At 51.5% G+C, this 12501-nt stretch overlaps 1 protein-coding gene across 1 annotated transcript; it reads right to left on the bottom strand.

Moving 5' to 3' along the window:
* Window positions 1–308: 308 nt before the first annotated feature.
* LOC308530669 (myeloid cell surface antigen CD33-like) lies at window positions 309–12501 on the bottom strand (the record flags this gene model as incomplete). The annotated part of the gene is made up of 10 exons (XM_081107365.1): window positions 309–1212; window positions 6053–6131; window positions 6411–6507; window positions 7741–7788; window positions 8016–8294; window positions 8496–8882; window positions 8948–9004; window positions 9185–9249; window positions 10338–10474; window positions 12439–12501. 10 exons carry the CDS (start codon window positions 12499–12501, stop codon window positions 1036–1038), a joined length of 1389 nt encoding a protein of 462 aa, XP_080963491.1. The 3' UTR covers window positions 309–1035.

The following is a 12501-nucleotide window of genomic DNA, read 5'->3' as shown; positions in this document are numbered from 1 at the left end:
CAATAGGGTGCTAAAGGTCTTGGGTGGGCTGGTGGGCGGGGGTAGATTGGAGGGGGTCAATGGGGGAATAAAGGGGACATATGTAAGACTTTCAACAATAAAGAATTCTTAAAAAAAGAAAAAATATCTTTTTAAATTGATTTCAGAGAGGAAGGAAGAGGGAAAGAGAGAAACATCAATAATGAGAGAGAATTGAGCCCACAACCCAGTCATATGCCCTGACCAGGAATTGAACCATGACCTCCTGGTTCATAGGTCAACACTCAACCACTGAACCACACCAGCCAGGCACCATATGCATTTTTTTTAAAAAAAATTTTATTAATTGATGAGAGAGAGAGAGAGAGAGAGAGAGAGAGAGAGAGAGAGAGAGAGACATCGATTTGTTGTTCCACTTATGCATTCATTGGTTGGTTCTTCTTTTAAAAATATTTTCATTGATTTTTTTTTGAAAGACAGGGCAATGGAGAGGGAGAGAGAAAGAGAAACATGGATGCGAGAGCAGGGCATTGATCAGCTGTCTCCTGCACGGCCCCTACTGGGAATCAAGCCAGAAACCTGGGCATGGAATCAAACCAGCAACCTTTCAGCGCACGGGACGCACTCAACCAACGGAACCACACCAGCCGGCGCCATTGGTTGATTGTTGTGTGTGCCCTGACTGAGACTCACAGCCTTGGTGTAACAGGACAACACTCTAACCAACTGAGCTGCCCGCCAGGTTCCATGACTACTTTTATTTAATGCTCATAGCAACCCTGCGATGTAGAACTTCTTATGCCTGATCACAAATCAGGAAATCAAGTCCCGGAGGAGTAAGGTGGCTCAGGTGGTGTCATATATTTTTCTTAATCGACGGAAAGAGCATGAACTTGCTCCCAGGTCTCTCTGATTGCAATGTCTAAGATAGTTCCAACATACCAGGAAAGGCATCTACAGTAGTTTATAAACCCACTGCCTGTGGGGATGTGAGCTCTTCAAAAGTCAGCTGGTAGGTCCCCCTTCCTCCCAGAGGGATATGGACATTTTGGCCTCTCACTGGGTCCTGACATTTGAGTATTCCGGTTCGGTGTTTGTCTGAGGAGGGTTCTTCCCCTGAAAGCGGAGGGAGGCATAATAAACCTCTGGCTCCACCCTCAAGGTCGGGGCGGCCTCTGCAGAGCTAGTGGAGTCAGCCACTGGGCTGTCTAACTCCGGAGTCTTCCGGTGACCCTGTGTGGAGAGCAAAGAACAAAAGAGTCAGAGCAGGGTGGGGACAGCGGGAGGAGTTCCTGCAATGAATTTGATTGTAATAGGATCTTTGTTCATTCTCCCATTTTTTAAAATAAATTTTTAAAATTTATTTTTTGTTAATCCTCACCTGAGGATATCTTTTTCCATTGATTTTTAGAGAGGCGGGGAGGGAGAGAGAGAGAGAGAGAAAGAAGTAGAAACATCGATGTGAGCGAGACACATCTATTGGTTGCCTCCTGCATGCACTCCGAAAGGGGCGGGCATGGAACCCATAACCCAGGTACGTGCCTTTGACCAGAAATTGAATCCACAACCCTTTTGTGTGCGTGGGCTGACACTCTAACCACTGAGAAATATCGGTCAGATCATTCTTTCATTCTTTTATTGAATATTTCTCAAGGTCCCATTTAATCACTTATCCAACAAAGATAGCTCTTATTGGTTGCTTTCCAATTCTAGTGACCACTCTCACAGACCTTTGTGGGAAATACTCTTATTTTACAAGGAAAGACAGTACGTCTCAGAGAAGTTAGTTACTTCTCAAGAGCACACATCTCCTGGTCATGAACTCATCCCCTGGTCTCTCAGAGCTCTCCTTTGTGCCAAACACTGGATGTTTATGAAAAAGAACTTCTCCTCCTGTGTGTCTCTCCTTTATTCCCTTTTTTAAAAAAATCCTCCCCCAAGGATATGTTTTTATTGATTTATAGAAAGAGAGGAAGGGAGAGAGAAACATCGATGTGAGAGAGAAACATGGATCAGTTGCCTCCCGTATGTGCCCCAACCAGGCATCTAACCTGCAACCTTTTGGTGTATGAGATGACGCTCTAACCAACTGAGCCACCCAGCCAGGGATCTCCTCTACTTTCACACCAAGCAATTCTCTGACACCAGCTGGACATCCTACAACTGGACTCAGTTCTGACGCCATCTGCTTGAAGATATTGTCAGATCCCACAGGTTAAAGGCTCAGTCCCACAGGATCCCCCACCCCCACTGCCACTTCAGATGCCAATCACAAGTCCAGGTTGCCACCTGTGCTTCTGTCCAACTGGCTGTAAATCAGAGGTCCCCACGATTCCCTCCTCAAGTTCAATTAATTCGCTAGAGTGACTCACAGGATTCAGGGTAACTAGCCATACAGCAGCTTGTTATGGAAGGATGTGATACAGGATACAGATGAGCATCCGATGAAGAGATGCAAGGGCCCAGGTATGAGGGAAGGGCAAGGAGCTTCTATGTTGTCGCCAAGTGCACCAACTTGAAATCTCCCTCAGCCCCATACTCAGCATTTTTATGCAGGTTTCATCATGTAGACATGATCAATAATTAATTCCATTTCCAGCCCTCTCCCCTCTCTGGAGAATGGAGGATGGAGCTGAAATGTCTAAGCTTCTAATTATAGCTCAGTCTTTCTGGTGACCAGCCCCCACCCAGGAATCCACAAGAGTTGCCTCATTACACCCTGGCTGGGTGTTCTCAGTGGTTAGAGTGCCAGCCGAGCACTAAAGGGTCATGGGTTGAATTCCTGTCAAGGGCAGGTACCTGGGTTGCAGGTTTGATTCCTGGCCCCAGTCTGGCACCTATGAAACGCAATAAATGGGTGTGTTTCTGTTTATCTCTCTCTCTTTTTCCCTTACCCTTGCCCTCCCTCCCTTCCACTCTTTTTAAAAAATCAGTGGAGAAAATATCCTCAGGTAAGGATTAACAACAACAACAAAAATGTTGCCTCATTAGAAAAAAAAAAAAAAAAGACTCTTCTATCACTCAGAAATTCCAAGGGACTGAGGAGTACAGCCATTTTCTGCTATAGACTCATTCCTTGGCTGCAGAGTTACTGCAACATTTCTCAAACGAGGCTTTTCACTTCCTCTTCCTCCATTCTCCCTTGAACTCAAGCCAATGAAGATATCTGCCTCTGTAAGGCCACCAGATCTGCTTTTGTCCAGATCATTTCTGATGCCACTTAGCTAAATTTAAGCCAGTGGTTCCCAATGTGGGGCACACGCCCCACGGGGCAGGGGGGAGAATTTGATTTTTAAGGGGGGCAATTGGGGAATGAGTTATTAACAGTGAATTTTTTGCATTTCTTATGGTTCTAGGGGCCTCATATACAGCATATAAATATATATTGTGATGTATTTATGCATTTCAGTTCTCTATTATATGTTTTGAAAATTTGCTATTTTTTTAATATCACTTCATATTATGTTATTTTTAAAAACAATTTCTTAGTGATTTCTTCCTCAGTACTTCAACTGTCCTTTCATTCTTTTATTTTTCTCTTTCACAGGTGCCATGTTCTTTGGAAGCTTGTTTAGACCATTTAATGGCCTTTTAGGCTTCCTCCACGTGAATAGGAGTTCACTTTTTGAATAATAAGAATTATATGTCAGAGGGGTAGAAGGGTATCAGGATTTTAGAGATGCTTAGGTGCGGAGTGGCCAAAGAAAGGTTGGGAACCACTGATTTAAAGTCATTTCTCAGACCCTATTTTACCAGACTTATTAGCATTTGAAAAAAGGTGAGCACTCTCGCCCCCTTGAAGTTCCATCCCCACGTGGCCATCATGACCCAACTCTACACTCTCCTGGTGAATTATTTTTCTTCAGTGGTCTTTTTGCTCTTTCCACCACAACTCCCTGACTCTAAGTGCTGGAGGGCCCCAGGGCTCTGTCCGCAGGCCCCTTCTTTCCTTGCTGGATTCATCCACTATCAGACCTTCATGTGGAAGACCCCCAAATCTCCGTGCCTCCCACCTGGACCCCTCTCCTGAACTCCAGACTCTGGCCATCTACTTGTCCTCTTCCCATAAACATCTCAGAAGTGCCTCAAACTTACCGTGACCAAAGCAAAGTTTGATCACCTCTCAAAAACATACCTTTCCTGCAGAGTTGGCAATTTCAAGAATTCTTATTTCAATTCTTTAAGTTGCTCAGGGCAACCACATTAGAATCATCCTTGGTATCTATGGACATTTGTGGACATCTATGGCTATCTATGGACCCCTATGACATTATTGGACATCTGTGACATCCATGAATATATCCATGAAATCAATGGACATCTGACCATCTTTGAATATCTGTGACATTTCTGGGCATCTATACTATCGATAGAGTAATCTTTGACATCTATAAGTATTTAAGGGCATCTATGACTATAGATGGACTTCTATGACATCACTGGACATCTATGACATCTATGGAGTCCTCCTTGACGTCTATGACACCTATGAGGTAAAGACAGTGAGCTCACACCCAAGTGCACACTATCATTCCATTGGCAAATCCTGTTGACCCCACCTGCAAAATGTATCCAGACCCCAACTGCTTCACACCAGATTCATCACCGATGCCCTGATTAAGTCTGTTTTATGGACTGAACTGTGTCTCCCAAATTCATATGTTGAAGCTTTAACTCCCAATGTGACTGTATTTGGTGATAAGACCTTTAAAGAGGTACTTAATTTTTTAAATGGGGTCATTAGAGTTGGACAAAACATGACTCAAGTCTTTATAAAAAGAAGAGAGACCAGGAATGCATGGGCACTCAGCAAAGGCCATGAGAGAGCAAGAAGGTGGCCATCTGCAAGCTCAGCAGGGACATTTTACATTTGTAACATAATAATTTGTAAAAATACAGATATTGACAAGTGGGAGATACTGGCCGAAGGAAAAGATAAATGCATGGGTGATGGCTGATCATGTGCTCAAAAACCTCACAGCAGTACCCACATAAGTTAGAGTTCGATGAGAGTCAGAATTTGGAGGATGAGCAGGAGCAGGGCGGGTTGAGGCAGGCAGGTGAAGAGGAGGGGACAGCCAAGCTATGATTCTGAGATGCAAAAAGCATACTTTGCTGGAGGTGAATGAACAGGCGAGTGTGGGAGGCACAAAGCATGGAAAGTGACTGGTTTTTCCTGCCTCAAATGCCAGACCAAGTTGTCTGGGTGCTCGGCAGTGTGGAGAACCAGTGCATTTCAGACTTGGGTGTGATGTGGCAGTGCTGGGGAGGAGAGGTAGGAGGGCTTCAGTAGACATGCTTTGCAGTGTATTAGTGCAGAAAGAGCTGGTGGAGGACTGGGAAGGACAGGGCCGGGTCTCTTTTGGGTTTCAGGGACAAGAATACCATTGGTGAGATGGAGAGCCCAGCAGAAGTATATTTTGGGGGTGTATTAATCATGTGCATTTTATGTTTTGATATTTGGGGCTTTGATAACCCTAGAGAAACTGTCCCTGCCAGGACTAGCTAATTGCTAGAGATAGTAAAGGACTTGCCTCTAAGTGTGACTTTCATATTGCAAACCAACCAGTCCAATCCAAACTCCATGCCTCCAACCATCTCCTTTATAGAACTCTTACACTTCTGACCAGTCCCCTCCTGCCCTGATCACACCAGGACCAGGGACCAGACAACGAGAGACAGCCCCTACACCCCAGAGCCTTTTGAAATTATTCAAACTAGCTAGTCCTAAGCCTGCTCCCCCTGCCTCACCTCACCTTCCCCATGGAAACCATCATCAAGGTTCCTGCCCACATTTTCCCCTTTACTCCTTCTGCCCCCTGACCGACCCTGGTGCTGCCCTGTGTGGCCCTGTGGTGTGACGTTTTCCCCTCCTCTTGGGAACTGTGAGGAACAAATCAACAAGTTGTCTCCTGATCTGTTGGCCTGACATACCTGAATAATAATAAAACCTACATTTTCCAAAGGAGTGGAAAGATGAAGAGCTCATTTCTGGACACGCTGAATGGAACGCAAATGAGGGTCACCCAGGAAGTGGGGCAGGGTTGCATGCCAGGATGTCCATGTTACTCACCAGGGAAGCTGGCCCCGTGGCAGTGTGGATGTTGTCCATGCCCATGGCTGTCCTGGCTTTCTTCCTGCGGGTCTTCACTCTGTTGGGAGATGCCAGGGTCTTTGACACAGGGTCACAATTTGAGGCTGGAGTGAGTGACTAGGGAAGGCCAAGGGTGGGGCAAGACCAGGAGCCTTCATAACAAGACTTTGGAACAAGGTTTTCCCCCACCACCACCACCCTCACCCCGATGCAAGCCTGGCTCAGTGGATACAGTCTGGATTCTCACCACCATGGCACCCCTTACCCTTGCTCTGGGCCCTCACAACCCCTCCAGATCCCTATATTCCACCTCTGGCCCACACCTGTCCCATCTCACACAAAATAGATGAGGCAGAGACAGCCAGCCAGCAGTGCAGTGACACTGGCTCCCCCGACGGCCGCCCGAACCACATCTGTCTTCGTCCTCAGTTCCCCTGCAGACAAGAGAGACATGGGCGAACTCCAAGCTTGATGAGCAGGCATGTATCCCCTCTTCTCAATCAGGAAGAGATGGGTTCCCCTCTCCTCCCATCCAGGGCTGAGCAACTAGGTCCTCCAGGACCATGGGGTGAAGGACACGGTCTATGTGACATCTCCTATCCAGTCCCCACACTCCTGTGCAGCAAACCTCATCTTTTCTAGGACCTGGGTTCTTCTCCATCTAGGGTTTCTCTGCCACAGACTCCAGACCTCGCTGTAGTAGTATCTTGAGCCTCAGTGTCCCATGGGCACTCCAGGGAGAGACACACACAGAGCGCTGTGGGTTGCTGAAAGACCTCTCTTCTTCCTTCCTAGGAAGGTGTCAGAGTATTCTCTCCTGGCCTCCATTGGCCCTGTCTCTCAGGTGGTCTTTTGTGCCTCCAGAAGAAGGTGAAATCCAGGAGGTTCTCAGACCTTCAGGTGAGACCCAGCTTTTGTGGTCTCATTTGGCCTCCCAGGAGCCCTGGGGTCAGGGATGTGTCTCTGAGCATCACCTGTTACAGTCTGATGGAACTTCTCAGAGAGTCCTAACAGAGTCACTGACCAGTCGGGGTGGGGACCAGATGCCATCACCAATGGGAATAAGGCAGGAGGAGGAGAGGGCTCCAGAGACAGGTCAAGGTGAGGGCCAAGGGGAGGGCAGGCAAAAACATAGAGATTATCAGAGAAGTGAAACTGCTCTGCATGACGCTATAATGGTGTACAGATGTCATGATACAATGTCCAAGCCCATCGAGTGTACAACACCAAGAGTAAACCATAAATATGAGTTTTGGTTGACAATGATGTGTCAGTGTCGGTTCATCGATTGTACAAATGTCCCCTCTGGTGGGGGATGTGCATTTGAGGGAGGGTGTGACTGCTTTAGGGGAAATCTCTCTACCTTCTGTCTCCTGCTCAATATTGCTGTGAATTTATAACTTCTCTTAAAACCTAAGTCTACTCTAAAAATGACTCAAGGCATTTGTAACTGGGGCAAGATAAAGAGCATCTGTTAGGGTGGGCAGGGAGACGGCTGTGGTCACTCTGGCCAGACTGTGGTTGGAGGGTATTGGGGAAGAGGTCAGATGGGGTGTTCATGTTTAACTGCACCCACACCCCCCTGCTGAACTCTGAAGTCCAGCTCTGAATCACCCAGACAGAGACCTACGTCAGTCAATGCCCCATGACAGAAGGCTCCTTCCCACCTGCACTGTCTCCTAGGCAACCACCTGATGAAGGGTTCTGTGGGGCACCTAGGACAGGAAGAGAGGAATTCCTTCTTCGGTGGACTGAGATGGAGTAAGGATCATTTAGACATTCCCCCTCCACCCTCAGAGACCACAGAAATGCAAGAGGGACAGGGCTTTCTCCTGCAAGTCTCCTACACAGCAAGGTCCCCAGGCCAAAAGCACCGACCACACCAGCCTGGCCCTCCTGCTCTGCACACCCTCAGGGACTTGTGTTCCGACACAGCACTCACAGGTGACGTTGAGCTGGATGGTTGTCTCCACTGTCACACCAGCGGCAGAAAAATGCACCTGACAGGTGAGGTTGGTGCCGTGGTCCTGGGGCCGTGGGGTGAGGGTGAGCACGGAGGAGAGACGGGTCCTGGGGCCCAGGGAGCTGTGGGCAGCTGACGTCCAGGAGAAGATGGGGGGCGTGCCCCGCTCACAGGCCCAGGGCACAGAGCAGGTCAGGTTCCTGGGGAGGCCGCTCTCCAGGGTCTCCGGGATGAGGATCTGGGGTGTGTGGTTGAGAGCTGATGATGAGGAGGAGACAGGGGATCAGGAGGGAGGGTCCCAGGTGCAGTCCTGAGAGAAGCCTCGGGCTTTGGTCCAGCTCCTGCCTCTCAGCCCAACAGGCTGTACCCCAACCCCCTCACAGAATGGGGCCCCATCCCAGTCCTGTCCGGGACCACCATGAACTTCTCCCAAGGCCTCTTCTGGAGCCCATTCCTTACCTGTCACTCGCACGGAGAGCATGTCCTGTACATAAGAATATTTAAACCCTTGGTAAAGTCCCCTCTCCACTCGAAAAAAATATAATCCCTCATCTGTCTTCCTGGCGTCTCTGATGTCCAGGGAGCAGTTCTTGGTCTGGGGATCCCCGAGGAGGTGGAATCGGCCCTGGGTCTCCTCCTGCACTTTACGAGTCTGGTTGTTTGTGACCACAGCAGCATCGTGGAATACATTAGCTCCTTCTGGGAACCAGTAGCCATATGTAGGGATAGAAATCCGAGTGGTCCACGGGGCAGTGAAGGTGCAAGACACAGAAACACACAGGCCCTCCTGCACTGTCACGGGTGTCTGCACTGTCACCGTGTATCTTGTATCCTGAGCCAGGGACCCTGCAGGGAAAGGAGGGTCAGCCGCAGCCCCCGCCCTACGCCCCCTTCTCCCCTCAGACACTCACCTGCCCACAGCAGAGGCAGCAGCCACAGCATCTCTGACATGGAGCGTTTCTGGGCTCCTGTGGGTGAAAAAAGAATCAAGACAGTGGGAGGGGGGACCATGGTGTGACCACGGAAGCTGGGGAGGAGCACGAGATCTCGGCCGTTCACAAAAGAGGAACCTCAGAGTCCAAGCCCTTCCTCTCTCTGCACAGAGCAGGCAGACACCCCGCAGCCCAGGACAGACAGAAAGCCAGCACCGAGTCCTGCCCAATCTCGGGTCTTTCCTGCAGCTCCAGAGCAGAACCAGAACCACTGAGGACATCTGAGGAGGGGACACAGGAGTCTCTTAAGGTCCTCCCATTAGGGACTTTTCTGAGCTCTGGTGTCTACACCAGGCATGTAAATGTACAGTTGGGTCTTAGGTAAAGTGTCAGGGGCAGCCATTATTTCAGGAATTCATTCATTCACTCACTCATTCATTCATTCACCCATTCTCTCCCTCATCCATTCATTCTGCACAGAGTGGGAGGACACCCCACAGCCCAGAGACCCTCAGAGGCAGGTCCATCCAGCATGTTCTGGACCTGGGTGAGGGCCGCCCTGACCCACGAGGGTGAAAGCAGGGGCCTCTGCAGATCCGAGGCTTGCCAGACCACGGGTGGGTGTCTGAGTCCTGCCCAGGCAGAGTTGTTGTTGGTGCCTTCAGTGGGCACTGGGGAGTCGTCATGCATTTACCCATTCATTCATTCATTCATTCATTCACCCATTCACTCACTCTTTCATTCACCCATTCATTTAGTCACCCATTCATTCACTCACTCACTCATTCATTCATCCATTCATGCATTTACCCATTCATTCATTCATTCATTCATTCATTCATTAATTCAGTCATTCAGCCATTCATCAATTCATTTACCCATTCACTCACTCCTTCATTCACCAATTCAGTTTTTCACCCATTCAATCATTCACTCATTTGTTTATTCATTCACCCGACAAACAGACTGAGCCTGTGCCCTGTGTGGGCGCTGGAGGAGAGAAGACGGGCAGATGCCCTCTGTCCACGCTCAGTGATGCTCCCCATGGCGGGGGGCGGGGGGGGGGGGCAGATGACCTCAGGACCTGCCTGGTAGAGGCGGTGATGGTGCTACAAGGCTGGGGCCATGACTGGAGGCCCCGCTGGCTGGTGGCTCTTGGGCACAACAGGGCAGACTGGACGTGGCCTGGACTCTGAGGGGACAAGGAGGAACATTCCCAGCTGTGGGACCTGCTGTGGGCCCAGGGACAGTGAGGGGGTGAAGTCGCTGAGGGCGGTGGGTAAGGAGCGCTCTGCTTTCTCCTTGCTCACATGACATCGGCCCCCAGGTCTGGCCTCCTTTCTCACTTCCCTTCCTCCTGCCCTGTCACCTCTGCTGGAAGCCATCCCCGGGCACCAGGGGCGCTAGCTCCGGCAGTGCAGCCGCCCACGTCTTCTTTGTCATCAACTCTCTGACCTCCACGTGGTGACCGGCCTGTCCATTCTCCCGGCATTCCCTGTGCTGGAGCTGGGGGTGGACAGACAGACACACCCTGAACCCTGGCCGGGCTACTGCGAGGCGTGTGCAGGGAGCTCTTAGCAGCTATACCAGGGAAGCTCAGCTGGTGTTGCCCAGCCCTGGGCTTGCTCACATCCCCTTTCCCGTGTCTCTCTCCCCAGAACCCCAGTGCCGCAGCCACACGCCGGACAGGCCCCAGGCCCTTCACCCAGGCCCAGGCCCCCCAGGACAAGCGCCCCGCCCCAACACACACACACACACACCACTGTGTGTCCCCGGCATCGCTGAAGCTGAACTTGAGAATAAGGTAGAGCTGTTGGACCTCATCCCTGCTGAACTGGGGTCCCCATTGGCCTGGAGTAGCCCTCCTCTGCCCCCTTCCCATCCTCACTTATATCTCCCAAGCAGGAGCAGCTCAGACCCCAGCTTTCCCTCGCTCTGCCCCCCCCAACCCCCCCATGCAAGGAGACCTGGACGCCCACAGGTGCCATGCCAGCAGGTGAACTCCCCAGGTCTCCAGCCCTGCTGCGCGGGACAGCTCCGCACCAGGGCATGGAGGACTGGCAGGGCTCAGGGCGTGGCCTCTGACATTCGAATCATCTCCTAGTCCCCCAACCTGGAGGGAGGACACCCCCTCCCCGGGTCCTGGGAAAGGCTGCACTCCTGGCAGTTCACATGGAGCAGACTAGGTGCACAGCAGTGTGTGAGTTTAGGGGGTAGGACCCCCCCACCATGCAGGCCCTGCGGGCTGACCCGGAGGGGGGGGCGGGCAGCGTGACACGTCCCACTGTGCAGGAGGCTCCGCAGTGACAGGAGGGAGCGAGCCTGGCTCCCAGGGCAAGATTGCACGGGCTTGTTGATGTGACTCCGCGGGTGGACTGGGAACTCGGCCAGCGCAGGCTCCAGGCTCCGTGACAGCATCCTAGGACCCGCAGCTCAAAGGACGGAGCTGTGTTTCTTTCGGCTTTGGAGGCTGGGAGGCCCAGGGTCAAATGCCAGCAGATTGGGTTCCTGGTGTGAGCACGCCTCCGGGCCTCACATCGCCTATGTTTTATTATTATTACTAGAGGCCCAGTGCATGAAATTCGTGCATGGGGTTGGGGGAGAGGGCAGCAGTTCCCTCAGCCCGGCCTGCACCCTCTCACAATTCAGGACCCCCTCGGGGGATGTCAGACTGCCGATCAGGCCTAAACTGGCAGTCGGACATCCCTCTCGCAATTCGGGACTGCTGGCTCCTAACTGCTTGCCTGCCTGCCTGATGCCTGATCGCCCCTAACTGCCTCTGCCTCAACCCCCGCCACCATGGCTTCATGCAGAAGGTCGTTTGGCTGTCAAGTCTAATTAGCATATGAGCCTTTTATTATTATAGATTACTAGAGGCCCGGTGCAGGAAATTCATGCACTGGAGGGTGGGGTTCCCTCAGCCCAGCCTGCCCCTCTCACAGTCCGGGAGCCCTCAGTGGCTGTCCTACTGATGGCCACAGTCTGGCAGCAGAGGTTTGGAGCAGGCGTCCTCTGTGTGTGTGTGTGTGTGTGTGTGTGTGTGTGTGTCTGCTGGGGGCCTGCCCCCAGCCACACCATGGAGGCTTGGAGCAAGAGCCCCTCTGTGTTGATCTCTCAGGCTCCTGGCCTCCACTGCATGTTGTACTCTCCATTGAGCTATGGCCAGGATGGGGGTGCTGTTTGCAAGCCAGGCTTTCCAGCGCCTGGATCACCTTGGCGACCGGGGGGCAGGCCCAGCTGGGGGCTGCCCACAGGCTGGGCTTGCTCTCCTGCTTCCAGATCCGCATGGAAACTGGGAGCATGCAAAGTTTGGGGCTGCCCGCAGACCAGGCTTGCTCTCCTGCTCCGGGATCCTCATGGCGACCGGGGGGAAGGAGCAGCTGGGGGCTGCCTGCAGGCCTGGCTTGCTTTCCTTGCTCCTGGATCAGGCCAACTGGGGGGCTGCCTGCAGGCAGCACTTTTCTACTTACCGATGGCCGGATCACCACAACGACCCAGAGCCCAGCGGCACTTTCCTGCTCTCCAATAGTCAT

This window comes from Myotis nattereri, assembly GCF_964212035.1.
Source record: "Myotis nattereri genome assembly, chromosome: 15".
In the NCBI taxonomy this organism is placed as follows: Eukaryota; Metazoa; Chordata; class Mammalia; order Chiroptera; family Vespertilionidae; genus Myotis; species Myotis nattereri.
Note: the sequence above shows the minus strand (reverse complement) of the source record. Positions and strands in the feature narration are given on the sequence as shown.